This window comes from Leptonychotes weddellii, chromosome 8, assembly GCF_054177405.1.
Source record: "Leptonychotes weddellii isolate Sample4059 chromosome 8, ASM5417740v2, whole genome shotgun sequence".
Classification (NCBI taxonomy): domain Eukaryota; kingdom Metazoa; phylum Chordata; class Mammalia; order Carnivora; family Phocidae; genus Leptonychotes; species Leptonychotes weddellii.
In genome coordinates this window covers 5,579-19,527 of record NC_138376.1, presented here as the reverse complement: position 1 = coordinate 19,527, position 13,949 = coordinate 5,579, and the positions used below count along the sequence as shown (strand labels likewise).

At 38.3% G+C, this 13,949-nt stretch overlaps 1 protein-coding gene and 1 pseudogene across 1 annotated transcript; one reads left to right on the top strand and one right to left on the bottom strand.

Annotated features, from left to right (window-relative positions):
* Positions 1–2,215: 2,215 nt before the first annotated feature.
* On the bottom strand, positions 2,216–4,047 carry LOC102727658 (hsc70-interacting protein pseudogene; annotated as a pseudogene).
* Positions 4,048–10,645: 6,598 nt separating this feature from the next.
* LOC102728262 (olfactory receptor 2B11-like) lies at positions 10,646–13,728 on the top strand. Its single transcript, XM_081827464.1, has one exon. It carries the CDS (start codon positions 11,771–11,773, stop codon positions 12,722–12,724), a length of 954 nt encoding a protein of 317 aa, XP_081683590.1. The 5' UTR covers positions 10,646–11,770; the 3' UTR covers positions 12,725–13,728.
* Positions 13,729–13,949: the final 221 nt, after the last annotated feature.

The following is a 13,949-nucleotide window of genomic DNA, read 5'->3' as shown; positions in this document are numbered from 1 at the left end:
CTCTAACACACAGACCAAAATACACCCAGGAAAAATTGAAACATCCTGCTTTGTCCACACTGAGAGATTATAGCCCCCCTTCCCATTCCCTCTTTCTTGAAATTATTTATTTTTAAATTTTTAAATTTTTTCTATTTTTTATTTTTATTCTTGTGTTTCATTTTGGCTTTTTTTTTTTCCAGTTTGAAACCATACTTTATTTTTAATGTAGCTAGAAATCCAATAACTATATATTTTTAAGCAGAAAAAAACTCCTTTACTTTTCCTTCTTATATCATTGTTAGCACATGAAAAAAAACTCTGGTTTAGAAATGATACTGGGGGCGCCTGGGTGGCTCAGTCGTTAAGTGTCTGCCTTCGGCTCATGTCATGATCCCAGGTTCCTGGGATCGAGCCCCGCATCGGGCTCCCTGCTCGGCGGGAAGCCAGCTTCTCCCTCTCCCACTCCCCCTGCCTGTGTTCCCTCTCTCGCTGTGTCTCTCTCTGTCAAATAAATAAATAAAATCTTTTAAAAAAAAATGATAACTGAGTTTCTATGAAAATGAATGTACTTTGTATTTGTGGAACTTAAAAGCACAGGACACATTTTCAGAAGACCAATTTTCTTTTACCCACTTATGGTAATATTTGCAATGTTAGAATGTACTTTACATATAATTAAATCAAATAAGGAACCCAAAAGGAACTGGTCTTCTTGAGTTATTCACAGCACACATTAGAAAATCTGAGAGAGAACACACATTAACAACAACAAAAAAACCACTGGGAAGCTCAATCACAAGTTTATATGCCAAGTATTTTTAAAGGGTTTAAAAAGCATGCTCAGTTAGCATACAGCCTTTTCTCACTCATATAACAGATGCATTTCTATCTGCTTGTGTACAGCAAAGGGTTAGAACCTGAATCAACTTACTTATGACTTCAGAAATGTGCTATTTCAAAAATGTATCCCCTGGAATTTTTTTCACTGCTCTTACCACTGATTCTTCAAAATAAGCAAAGTACAGAGGTTCTCATCCCTTGAAACTGTTTTTAAACACCAGCACTTTAAATTGAAAGATAGGTAGAACCCTAGCAATTCCTGGTACAGTGCCTAATTAATTAGGACTTAGTCCTAATTAATATTAAGAGTTGAATGTACAACAGAAAATTTATCATTTCTTTATCCTTGGAGGAGAGGGAGGGAGAAAAAGGAGAGGTGGGGGATATGGTGCAGTATTTAGGAGCTAAACAGGAGCACAATGACTCATCAACCCCGAAATGAAGAACCATGGATCTCATCAATTTTATAATTCATGTTGGATCAAGAAGTTTGGTTCCCCTCTATGTATATCAATGAATTCAAACCTCATACTCTCCAAACTATGAAGATGAATAATGTAAGATAAACTCCAGCTGCAACAGTATTTCCTAAAGTAGAAGACTGAACACCAAAGGGAATCCCTCCTTCCAATATCTTTTGACATGGTAAGATATCACCAAAGTGGAAACCTATAATTTAAATATGAAATCGCTTGGCCAAGTAAGAAACTACAGCTGTTATGGGTATTACTTCACATAATCACTATATTACATATTAAACCTAGCATGACATATACTTGCATAATTATGCTGTGAATGATACAGTAGTGATGAAGCCAGTGAAAAAGGATTATCTTTAGCCCAAAAAGAGTATGGGGCGGTGGTGCGGGGGGAGGTGAAAACAAGTAGAAAGCACACCAAGAGATGGATATTTTCTGACCAGGAAGGTCACTCTAAACACAGAAATATAAAAAGAAAAGTATTCTCTTATTTCCCCTATGTGGGAATAATGCAAACATTTATTTTCTATATCAGACAAGAACACAGCTAAGTAATCCAATTCTACTGCAGCATTATAAAAATCATCCCTTCACCACAGTGTAAGATTTAAATGCATCTGCACAAGGGTGCACACTATAAAAAAGGAGTAAGATTGCTGCTGCCCTGCCAAGCACTTCCGGTCCCTACCCAGGTCCTCCTGCAGTACTGGTGGTCCCAATGGTTTTACCCAAATAAATCGTGTTTAAAAAATAAAGCATTTAAAAACACAAGTCAAAATGCCTCAGAAACCATATCTCCAACTCAAACTTCATCTATTTAAATATAAACCTTTATTTCACTCAAACTGAGCAATAAATCTCCCACACTGAAGTATCTTCCTTGCCCAATTAATCCAAAGGAAAAAAAACTGAAATGATTAGTAAAGAAAAATGTAGGGACTAACACACCCTTTTAATATGTTTTTAAATATTTTTAAGGTTTAAAAAGTGTTTAAAGTTTGTAATTCCTAGTAGGAAAACATTATCTGAATGAATACCCTATGGCAAAACACTGTAGAATGTTTCAGTTGCATGTGGGGCAGAGGGGTAGGGATTCTTTTCACAGCACCCCAGCTTTCTTCATGAGAAGGTCAGAGGTATGCTGGTTTGCATTATTGTGACATCCATTAGGTGATCCTTGCTTTTCCTTCCGCAAGGGCTTTATTTGTCAGAAGGGCATTATGCTTGACCTCCAAATTTGGCTGACAGTTTGCTGATGAGATTCATAACCTTTGGATTGCTCTGATATTTTGACATATTCACTGGGTTCTGGGCCACATCTTGGAAGGCCACCATAACTTCTGGATCCTGCATGGCTGCGAGAACCTCTGGATCACTAAGAATTTCATTGAGCCCAGGCATTCCTGCATTCTAGGCATTCCTCCAGGAAAATTACCAGGCATTCCCCTAGGAAAGCCACCTGGGAAAGAGCCATACTGAGCTCCTGATTGTCTGTCTTCTTCCTCCCTCTGGGCTCTCTCATGTTCTTCCTGAGCCATCTTAACCCTTTCTGTTCTTTCTTTGATCTCTCGCTCTTCACGTTTTCGCTCATATTTCTCCAATGTTCAGCAATTTTCTGGACCCTCGGTTGAACTTCTTTCAGCATTGCACTAGCATCTTCATCGTAATCCAGCAAGGGCAAGATCATGTGCTGCTGCTTCCCAATGGCCCAGAAGTCTGTGTGCTTTGCCTCGCCACTTATAAGGCTGAGCTTAATCAGGATTTGTTTCAATAGCTCTGTCACAGTCTCGAATGGCAGCTTTTGGCTTCTGTAATTTGATGAAGACACTGGCTCTCTTGGCATACGGAATGGCCAAGTGAGGATTCAGTTTGATGGCATCTGTGAACAAGTCAATGGCTTTCTGTAGTTCACCATCATTTAGGGAATCAATGGCAGCCACTTTTTTATCATTTGCCAGATCCATCATTTCCTCGATTATCTCTACATTTTTGTCTCCCATTTCTTGAGGGACATCAGTATCTGGTTCAATCACACCTTCATTGTCAATTTCTAGATCACTTTCCTAACTTGATTGTTCATCTGTCTTTATGTTTTCCTCCGCCTTCTTACTATCTGTTTTTTCTTCCTTGATATTGTCTTCTGATTTAGTTTTATGAGTGGCAGGTGGTATTTTACCCCCTCTGCTCTCCACCCACTCCCGCATGAAGTGCTTTTCCTCGGTGTGCAGAACATTCGGATCCTGCTTACACATTTTCACGAAAGCCCGAAGCTCACTCACTTTGCAGGGGTCCATGGTCCAGAGGTGGTGGCAGGTGGCAGGCGCCACTGAGGTTGCAGCCGGATTCCAGGCACGGGTATTAGCTCAGCGTGATCATGTGGAAGGGGGCTTGGCTTTGTTTTTTTGGTGGTGGCATCTGATCACTCTGATTTTGCTAAGGTATATCCACCTTGAGTCATGGTTGATATTTTGGACCCCGTCCATTCACTCATCCATTCCTCAATAGAATGACAAGGAGGAGGAGCTCTCAACAAAGAAAAGAACCAGGGACAATGTTCTCTGCCACAGAACTAATGGATATGGATATAAGGAAGATGAAAAAGACAGACTTCAGAATAGCAATCATGAAGTCAATAGCTAGGCTTGACAAAAGCATTAGTGACAATATAGAATCTTTAAAAGCAGAAATGAGATCTAATCAGGCAGAACTTAAAAATGCTATGAATGAGATACAATCTAAACTGGACACTCTAACAGCCAGGCTAAATGAAGCAGAGGAACGAATTAGTGACCTGGAAGATAAGCTGATAGAAAGGAAGGAAGCTGAAGAGATAGGGATAGGCAGCTAATAACACATGAAAATAGACTTAAAGAGATGAACAGTGCCATGAAATGTTCCAATGTCAGAATTATTGGGATACCTGACGGTGGGGGGGGTGGGGACTAGAAGGTATATTTGAACAAATCATAGCTGAACTTCCCTAATCTGGAGAAGGAAACAAGCATTCATGTCCAAGAGGCAGCAGGACCCTTCCCAAAATCAATAAAAATAGATCAATACCCTGACATGTAATAATGATGCTTACAAATCTTAGAGCAAAGGAAGCTATCCTGAGAGCAGCTGGGGAAAAAGATTTCTTACATACAAAGGGAGGAACATCAGAATAACATCAGACCTGTCCACATAGACCTGGCAAGCCAGAAAAGGTTGGCAAGACATAGGGTACTAAATGAAAAGAACATGCAGGCAGGAATACTTTATCCAGAAAGGCTGTCATTCAGAATGGATGGAGAGATAAAGAGCTTTCAGGATAGGCAGAAGCTGAAAGAATATGTGACTACTAAGCCAACCCTGCAAGAAATATTAAGGGGGATTCTGTAAGCAAAGAGAAACCCCAAGAGTCGCATAGACCAAAAAGAAACAGAAAATATACAGAAACAGGGACTTTACAGGTAATACAATGGGACTAAATTCAGATCTTTCAATAGTTACACTGAATGTAAATGGACTGAATGCTCCCATGAAAAGACACAGGATTTCAGATTGGATAAAAAAGCAGGGCCCATCCATTTGCTGTCTACAAGAGACCCATTTTGAGCCTAAAGTCACCTCCAGATTGAAAGTGAGGGAATGAAGAACAATTTACCATGCCAATGGACCTCAAAAGAAAGCTGGGTTAGTAATTCTCATATCACAAAAATTGCATTTTATTTATTTATTTATTTTTAAAGGTTTTATTTATTTGACAGAGAGAGAGACAGCGAGAGCAGGAACACAAGCAGGGGGAGTGGGAGAGGGAGAAGTAGGCTTCCCGCTGACCAGGGAGCCCAATGCAGGGCTCGATCTCAGGACCCTGGGATCATGACCTGAGCTGAAGGCAGATGCCTAATGACTGAGCCACCCAGGCGCCCTCCAAAATTGCATTTTAAACCAAAGACAGTAGTAAGAGATGTAGAGGGACACTATATCATACTTAAAGGTTCTATTCAATAAGAAGAACTAACAATTATAAATATCTTTGCCCCCAATATGGGAGCAGCAAATTATATAAACCAATTAATAATGAAAATAAAGAAACATATTGACAATAATACATTAATAGTGGAAGACCTCAACACTCCACTCACAGCTATGGACAGATCATCTAAACAGAAGATCAACAAAGAAACAAGAGCTTTGAGGTAAACATTGGACCAGATGGACCTCATAGATATATACAGAACAGTCCATCCTAAAATAACAGAACACTCATTCTTCTCAAGCGCACATGGAACTTTCTCCAGAATAGACCACATACTGGGTCACAAATCAGGTCTCAACCAATACCAAAAGATTGGGATTATCCCCTGCATATTTCATACCACAATGCTGTGAAACTGGAACTCAACCACAAGAAGAAATTTAGAAGGAACTCAGACAGGTGGAAGTTAAAGAGCATCCTGCTAAAGAATGGGTCAACCAGGATATTAAAGAAGAACTTAAACAATTCATTGAAACTAATGAGAATGAAAACACATCAGTCCAAAACCTATAGGATACAGAAAAGGCAGTCCTAAGGGGGAAATAAATAGCCATCCAAGCCTCTCTCAGAAAATAAGAAAAATCCCAAATGCACAAACTAAGCTTACCCCTAAAGGAGATGGAGAAGGTCCAGCAAATAAGGCAGGAGAAGAAAAATAATAAAGATTAGAGCAGAAATCAATGAAATAGAAACCAGAAATACAGTAGAAAAGATCAAGGTAACTAGAAACTGGTTCTTTGAAAGAATTAATAAAAAAGGTAAGCCACTGGCTAGACTTATCCAAAAGAAAAGGGAAAGGACCCAAATTAATAAAATTATGAATGAAAGGGGGAAAGATCACGACTAACACCAAGGAAATAGAAACAATTATTAAACATTATTACCAGCAATTATATGCCACCAAATTAAGCAACCTGGAAGAAATGGATGCCTTCCTGGAAACTTATAAACTACCAAGAATGAAAGCAGAAAGAAATAGACAATCCAAATAGACCAATACCAGTAATGAAATTGAAGCAGTAATCAAAAACCTCCCAAAAAACAAAAGTCCAGGGCCAGATGGCTTCCCAAGGGAATTCTACCAAATATTTCAAGAGGAGATAATTCTTATTCTCCTGAAGCTGTTTCAAAAAATAGAAATACAAGGAAAACTTCCAAACTTGTTCTATGAGGCCAGCATTACCCTGATCCCAAACCAGACATAGACCCCATCAAAAAGGAGAATTTTCAGACCAATATCCCTGATGAACATGGATGTCAAAATCTCAAATTTCTACCCAATGGGATCCAAACAGTACATTAAAAGGATTATTCACCATGACCAATTGGATTTATTCCTGGGATGCAAGGGTAGTTCAACATTTGCAAATCAATCAACATGAGAGAGCACATTAATAAAAGACAAAAACCATATGATCCTCTCAATTGATGCAGAGAAAGAACTTGACAAAGTACAGCATCCTTTCCTGATTAAAACTCCTCAAAGTATAGGGATAGAGGGAACATTCCTCAATTTCATAAAAACCATCTATGAAAATCCCATGGAGAATATCATTCTCAATGGGGAAATGTTGAGAGCCTTCCCCTTAAGAACAGGAGCACAACAAGGATGCCCACTCTCACCATTATCATTCCACATAGTACTAGAAGTCCTAGCCTCAGCAATCAGACAACAAAAAGAAATAAAAGGCATTCAAATTGGCAAAGAAGAAGTCAAACTCTCTTCACAGACACATGATACTTTATGTAAAAACCCAAAAGACTCCATCCCCGGGTATTGAGGAGGGCACATTCTGCATGGAGCACTGGGTGTTATGCACAAACAATAAATCATGGAACACTACATCTAAAATTAATGGTGTAATATATTAACATAACAATAAAAAAAAGACTCCATCCCCAAGTTATTAGAACTCATGCAACAATTCAGCAACGTGGCAGGATACAAAAATCAATGCACAGAAATCAGTTGTATTTCTATACAGAAACAATATAACTGAAGAAAGAGAAATTACAGTATTTCAATTTACAATATCACCAGAAACCATAAGATCCCTAGGAATAAACCTAATCAAAGAGGAAAAACATCTATACTCTAGAAACTACAGACAGTTATGAAAGTAACTGAGGAAGACACAAAAGATGGAAAAACATCCCATGCTCATGGATTGGAAGAATAAATATTGTTAAAATGTCTATGCTGCCCAGAGCAATTTATACTTTCAATGCAATTCCTATTAAAATACCATTGACATTTTTTTTTCACAGAGCTGGAACAAACAATCCTCAAATTTGTATGGAAGCAGAAAAGACCCCAAATCACCAGGGAATGTTGAAAAAGAAAACCAAAGCTGGGACAGCACAATGCCTGACTTCAAGCTATATTACAAAGCTGTAGTCATAAGACAGTATGTGGTACAAAAACAGACACATAGATCAATGGAACAGAGTAGAGAACCCAGAAATTGACCCTCAAGTCTATGGTCAACTAATCTTTGACAAATCAGGAAAAAAACATCCATTAGAAAAAAGAAAGTCTCTTCCATAAATGGTGCCAGGGAAACTGGACAACCACATGCAGAAGAATGAAACTAGACCATTCTCTTACACCATACACAAAGATAAATTCAAAATGGATGAAAGACCTCAATGTGAGAGAGGAATCCTCAAAATTCTAGAGAACATTGACTGTAACTTCTTCGAGATCGGCCACAGCAACTTCTTTCAAGACATGTCTCCAAAAGCAAGGGAAACAAAAGCAAAAATGAACTTCAAGATAAAAATCTTCTGTTGGTACAGCCATTTTGGAAAACAGCATGGAGGTTCTTCAAAAAATTAAAAATAGAGATACCCCATGACCCAGGCATTGCATTACTGGGTATTTACCCCACAGACACAGATGTAGTAAAAAGAAGGGCCATATACACCCCAATGTTCATAGCAGCAATGTCTGCAATAGCCAAACTGTAGAAAGAGCTGAGATGCCCTTCAACAGATGAATGGATAAAGAAGATGTGGTCCATATATACAATGGAATATTACTCAGCCATCAGAAAGGATGAATACCCACCATTTGCATTGACATGGATGGGACTGGAGGAGATTATGCTAAGTGAAATACATCAAGTAGAGAAAGTCAATTATCATATGGTTTCACTTATTTGTGGAACATAAAGAATAGCATGGAGGACATTAGGAGGAAGAAGGGGAAAATGAAGGGGGGAAATAGGAGGGAGAGATGAACCATGAGAGACTATGAACTCTGAGAAATAGACTAAGGGTGTTGGAGGGGAGGGTGATGGGTATTAAGGAGGGCACATACTGCATGGAGCACTGGGTGTCATACAAACACAATGAATCATGGATCACTACATCAAAAATTAATGATGTACTGTATGGTGACTAACATAACATAATAAAATTAAATTAAATTAAAAAAAATCTTCTGCACAGCAAAAGAAACAGTCAACAAAACAAAGAGACAATCCTTGGAAAGGGAGAAGATATTTGCAAATGACTTATAGATAAAGGGCTGATATCCAAGATCTATAAAGAGCTTTTAAAACTCAACAGCCAAAAACCAAATAATCCAGTTAAGAAATGGGCAGAAGACATGAACAGATATTTCTCCAAAGAAGACATACAAATGGCTAACAGACACATGAAAAATGTTCAATGTCACTAGCCATCGGGGAAATTCAAATCAAAACCACAATGAGATACCACTTTACACCAGTTAGAATGGCAAAAATTTACAAGGCAAGAAACAACAAATGTTGGCAAGGATGTGGAGAAAGGGGAACTGTCTTACACTGCTGGTGGGAATGCAAGCTGGTATAGCCACTCTGGAAAACAGTATGGGGTTCCTCAAAAATTTGAAAATAGAGCTACCCTATGACCCCAAAATTGCATCTGTGCCCCAATGTTTATAGCAGCAATGCCCACAATAGCCAAACTGTGGAAGGAAACAAGATGTCCTTCAACAGATGAATTGATAAAGAAGATGTGGTCCATAAATAAAATGGAATATTACTCAGCCATCAGAAAGGATGAATACCTACCATTTACCTCCACATGGATGGAACTGGAGGGTATTATGCTCAGCAAAATATGTCAACCAGAGAAAGACAATTATCATATGGTTTCACTCATATGTGGAATATAGGAAACAGCACAGAGGATCATAGAGGAAGGAAAGGAAAACTGAAGGAGAAATCATCAAAGATGGAGAAAAACCATGAGACACTTAACTATGGAAACAAGCTGAGAGTTACTCGAGGGGAGGTTGGTGGGGGGATGTGGTAATTGGGTGATTTCTCTGCATAGATTAAAGAATATTCCTGCCTTTATTATAGCAAGAATCTCAAGAAACAATAATCCAAGGAGAATATAAATAAAGGAAAATTCTATCTTGACACCAAAAACAATTATGTTAAATTTTCACTGGTATGTAAGGAAGTTTTCTATGAAATTGTTGAGGTAAATGTGTTTTTCTAAGATTCTTTTACTCCTGAGTCCATTCCCCACAGCAAGGAAAACTCCAAAATTTATCTTTCCATTTTATTGTAGCTAAGAAGTTAGAAAGTAGTATTCCCATGAGGGAATTTCTACAGTGTTTCTAGCTAAGAAATGTCCCCTGAGGTTCATTATCTGTATGAAGAAAATGTCCTGCAGCTTTATATAAAGAGAGAGAACCCTTCCTTAACAAGTATGATTTTAGAGGAAAATTGGTTTCCACGTATAAACATATTTGTGATCCTTCAAATCAAATAAATGAATAATATTAAGGAACTAAGATATGATGAAGTGAAGCCACTGAACACAGAGAAAATATTCAATTCTTATCTCTAATTAATGCTTAATACTGTTGGAAAGAAAAGATCCATGTCAATTTTGCAAGAACAGGGAACATGACCATTGAATACCTGCAATGATTTAAGGTAGATGTTGTATTTGGGTGGGAGTGATCTATTTAGCTTCATTGATTTTATCTTTTTGCAACTCAACGTGTGTTGTCGCCTCTCTATGTAAAGTTGTATACTAAAAGAAATTTAGAAATAAATTGACACCTTTAATAATGCAGCATCATTATAACTTAAAACATTAAAACATGTCTCCTTTAATGAAAAATAATGTAGGGACACTGTTTGCATTAGTGGATTTTTCTATGAATTAAAATATATGTGTACTGGCATAAAAAAGCTTAACATCATGAACACTGGATTCAAGCCACTTGATAAGAGTGATTTGGGAAATGAAAGAGAAGAAAATGTAATCCTTGTGAGGCTTCTGGCAGGGGTAAGCACACTGAATATTTGGATGCAACTGGAACAAGGATTAATAAGTTGATATGGACTCTTAATCACCACTGGGCACTACACTTCATAAAAATAACTACCCACATGTTAAGTATTTCACTTAATGAAACATAAACATACATAATTAATTAATTAATTAATCTTCACAAAACACAGCTGGCTAGTAAGCAATGCAGAAAAGGTTTATGTGTTAACTATCAGCAGTCAACTGGATCCAGGTTCTCTGATGTCGTATCCTCTTTTCTACTACAACAGAGTTGGAAACTTCTTACCACTTCTGATAGCAAGATATACATTTTACATCATAACCCAGGTCACACACGTACACATACACTCACAGGTGCAATGGAAACAAACGGCAAATCCATAAACAACCATACAGCTGTCAAGTTTGTGATAGATTACAACTCCTGATGTGATGAGCACTAGAACATACCATATCATTTTTAAGCACTGATGTCTTGAATGTCTCATATCACCAGACTGTGCTATCAGTTACTGTTTGCACTGTTCCTCAAGTACTGAACATGTGGCAAGGAATCATTTCCTTTCAACTGCATGTTTCCTGTTATGACAAAAGGTTTATGCTGCAAAAGTCATTTTAGGATTTGAGGCATAGGCCCAAGGAACAGCACTATGTCTTGTTTCTATGCATTCAGACTGATCCAGCTGGAGCTCAGAAAGTCCTGAATTTACCTAAACCAAGTCATGAATTCAAGCAGAGTGGCCTGGGGCCAGCAGCTGGTGGATGAAAGAAATGAAGCCATGTGGTAAGTCAGCATGGCTGGTTCCTGGGAACCACTCCTGTTTTAAGCTATTCTCTGGTATAAGAGCAATGCTGACTTTCCCCTTCCCTAATAATTTTTCTATAAACATTTTTTCTATTGCATTTCTTAGACACAATATAGAGATTTGTTGGTCTTTCTTTTAGATGTGCTACAAAATAATAAAATTTGGCATTTAGACTCTGACTTTCTCATGAATATAAGTATTAGATCACTTCACTGGAGTGACACCACAGAGAAACTCCCTGCATAATTTATGGTACTTAACCGAATAAATTGACCATCAGGAAAATCCAATACTGAAATACAAGTCCTCACTTTGACTTGAATCCACCAACAAGAGGAATGACTGTCATGAATCTGGGCAATGCAAGTACTCCAAAGGTCTTCATTCTCTTGGGTTTCTCTGACCATCCCTGGTTAGAAATGCCACTCTTCATAATGGTGTTTGTGGCTTACATCTGCACACTAGTGGGAAACATCTCGATTATTGTGGTGTCCAGGGGAGACCCTCATCTTGACAGTCCTATGTACTTCTTCCTTTCCAACCTCTCTTTCCTGGACCTGTGTTTTACCACAACCACCATCCCTCAACTGCTGCTGAATCTCTGGGGACCAGATAAGTCCATCAGTTATGCAGGCTGTGTGGCCCAGTTCTATATGTTTCACTTCCTGGGGGCCACAGAATGCATCCTCTTGGCAGTCATGTCCTTAGATCGGTACGTGGCCATCTGCAAGCCCTTGAGGTACCAGGCTATCATGGATCGGCAACTCTGTGTCTCCCTAGTGGCTGTGGCATGGATAAGTGGTTTGTCTAACTCCTTACTTCAGTCATCCCTCACTGTCCAGCTGCCACTTTGTGGTAACAACAAGGTGGATGACTTCTTGTGTGAGATTCCAGTGATGATCAAGATGTCCTGTGTTGACACCACTTTCAATGTAACTATGCTCTCTCTTGTAGGGACGTTCTTTACCCTGGTTCCCTTGTCTCTTATCCTTCTCTCCTATGGGTTCATTGTAGCTACAGTGGTAAGAATTCAGTCATCAACAGGAAACAAGAAGGCCTTCAACACCTGTGGCTCTCATGTAATTGTGGTCTCTCTCTTCTATGGGCCGGTAATATGCATGTATGTGCAACCTTCTGGTACTAATTCCCAGGACAAGGACAAACTCATGGCCCTGTTATACAGTCTGCTGACTCCTATGCTTAACCCTTTTATCTATACTTTGAGGAACAAGGACATGAAAGGGGCAATAAGGAGGCTTCTCCTCCCACTGAACCATCAGGGAAGAGAATAAACACAGCTATTATTACTCCACACTCTCCATGTAAGACTCTGAAGAGCCCCTCCTCTAAATTACCTCTGGATTTAACCCTCTTCCAAAATTGTTAGTATCCTTCAGTCATTATCTGATCTATACATACATTTATTCACCACAGCGCTATGATTTATTGGCCCTCATTTTGCAATGTGAATTCTAATCCCCACTTGCCTTCAATTTGCATGAGAGTGAATCCCTGTCATTAAGTCCTCTAAGTCCATTGAGAAATTCTGCTGTAGGAATCTGAAAAGCAGGCAATAAATGAATACTCACTGACTCATTCATCCTCAATCAAACAAATGAAACCCTATCATTTTATGTGTAATATTATAAAAATAATGCAAGTAATATGGACTACACTTTACCTTCTTGCTATTATAGATATGATATTATGGGTATGATTTGCTAATCAACTTGTTTATCGAAGTATAGTTGATATGCAATGTTGTATTAGTTTCAGGTGTACAACATAGTGATTCAACAATCATACACCTTATCAAATGCTCACCACAGTAAGTGTAGTCACCATCTATCAGCATACAACATTATGACAGTATTATTGAAAATATTCTCTACCCTGTACTTTTCATTATTGTGACTTATTATTTTATAACTAGAACTTTGGACCTCTTAATCTCCTTCACCTAATTTGTCCACCTCCCTACACCCACCTCGCTGGCAACTAACAGTTTGTTCTCTGTATTTATGAGTCTATTTCTGTTTTTGTTGTTGTTGTTGTTTGTATGTTCACTAGTATTGTCTTTAAGATTCCACATATAAAGGAAATCATATGGTATTTGTCTTTTACTGCTTCCTTTACTTCACTTAGCATAAACCATCTAAGTCCATCCATGTTGTTGTAAATGGAGAGATCTCATTCCTTTTTATGGCTGAGTAATGTCCCATTGTATATGCATACCACTTCTTCTTTATCCACTGATCTTTTGATAGACACTTGGGTTGCTTCCAAATCTTGGCTATTGTAAATAATGCTGGAATAAACATAGAGGTACTATGTCTTTTTGAATTAGTGTTTTTGTTTCTTTGGGTCAATACTCCTAAGTGGCATTACTGGGTTGTGTGGTATTTCTATGTTTTCTATTTTTAATTTGTAAAGGAATCTCCATACTGTTGTCCATAGTGCCTGCACCAATTACATTGCCAACAGTGCTAATCAACTGTTTTCATGAATTACCAGCAA

Excerpts from the sequence above, each read along its gene's own strand:
- LOC102728262 (XM_081827464.1), top strand. The coding sequence starts at position 11,771 with ATGACTGTCATGAATCTGGGCAATGCAAGTACTCCAAAGGTCTTCATT.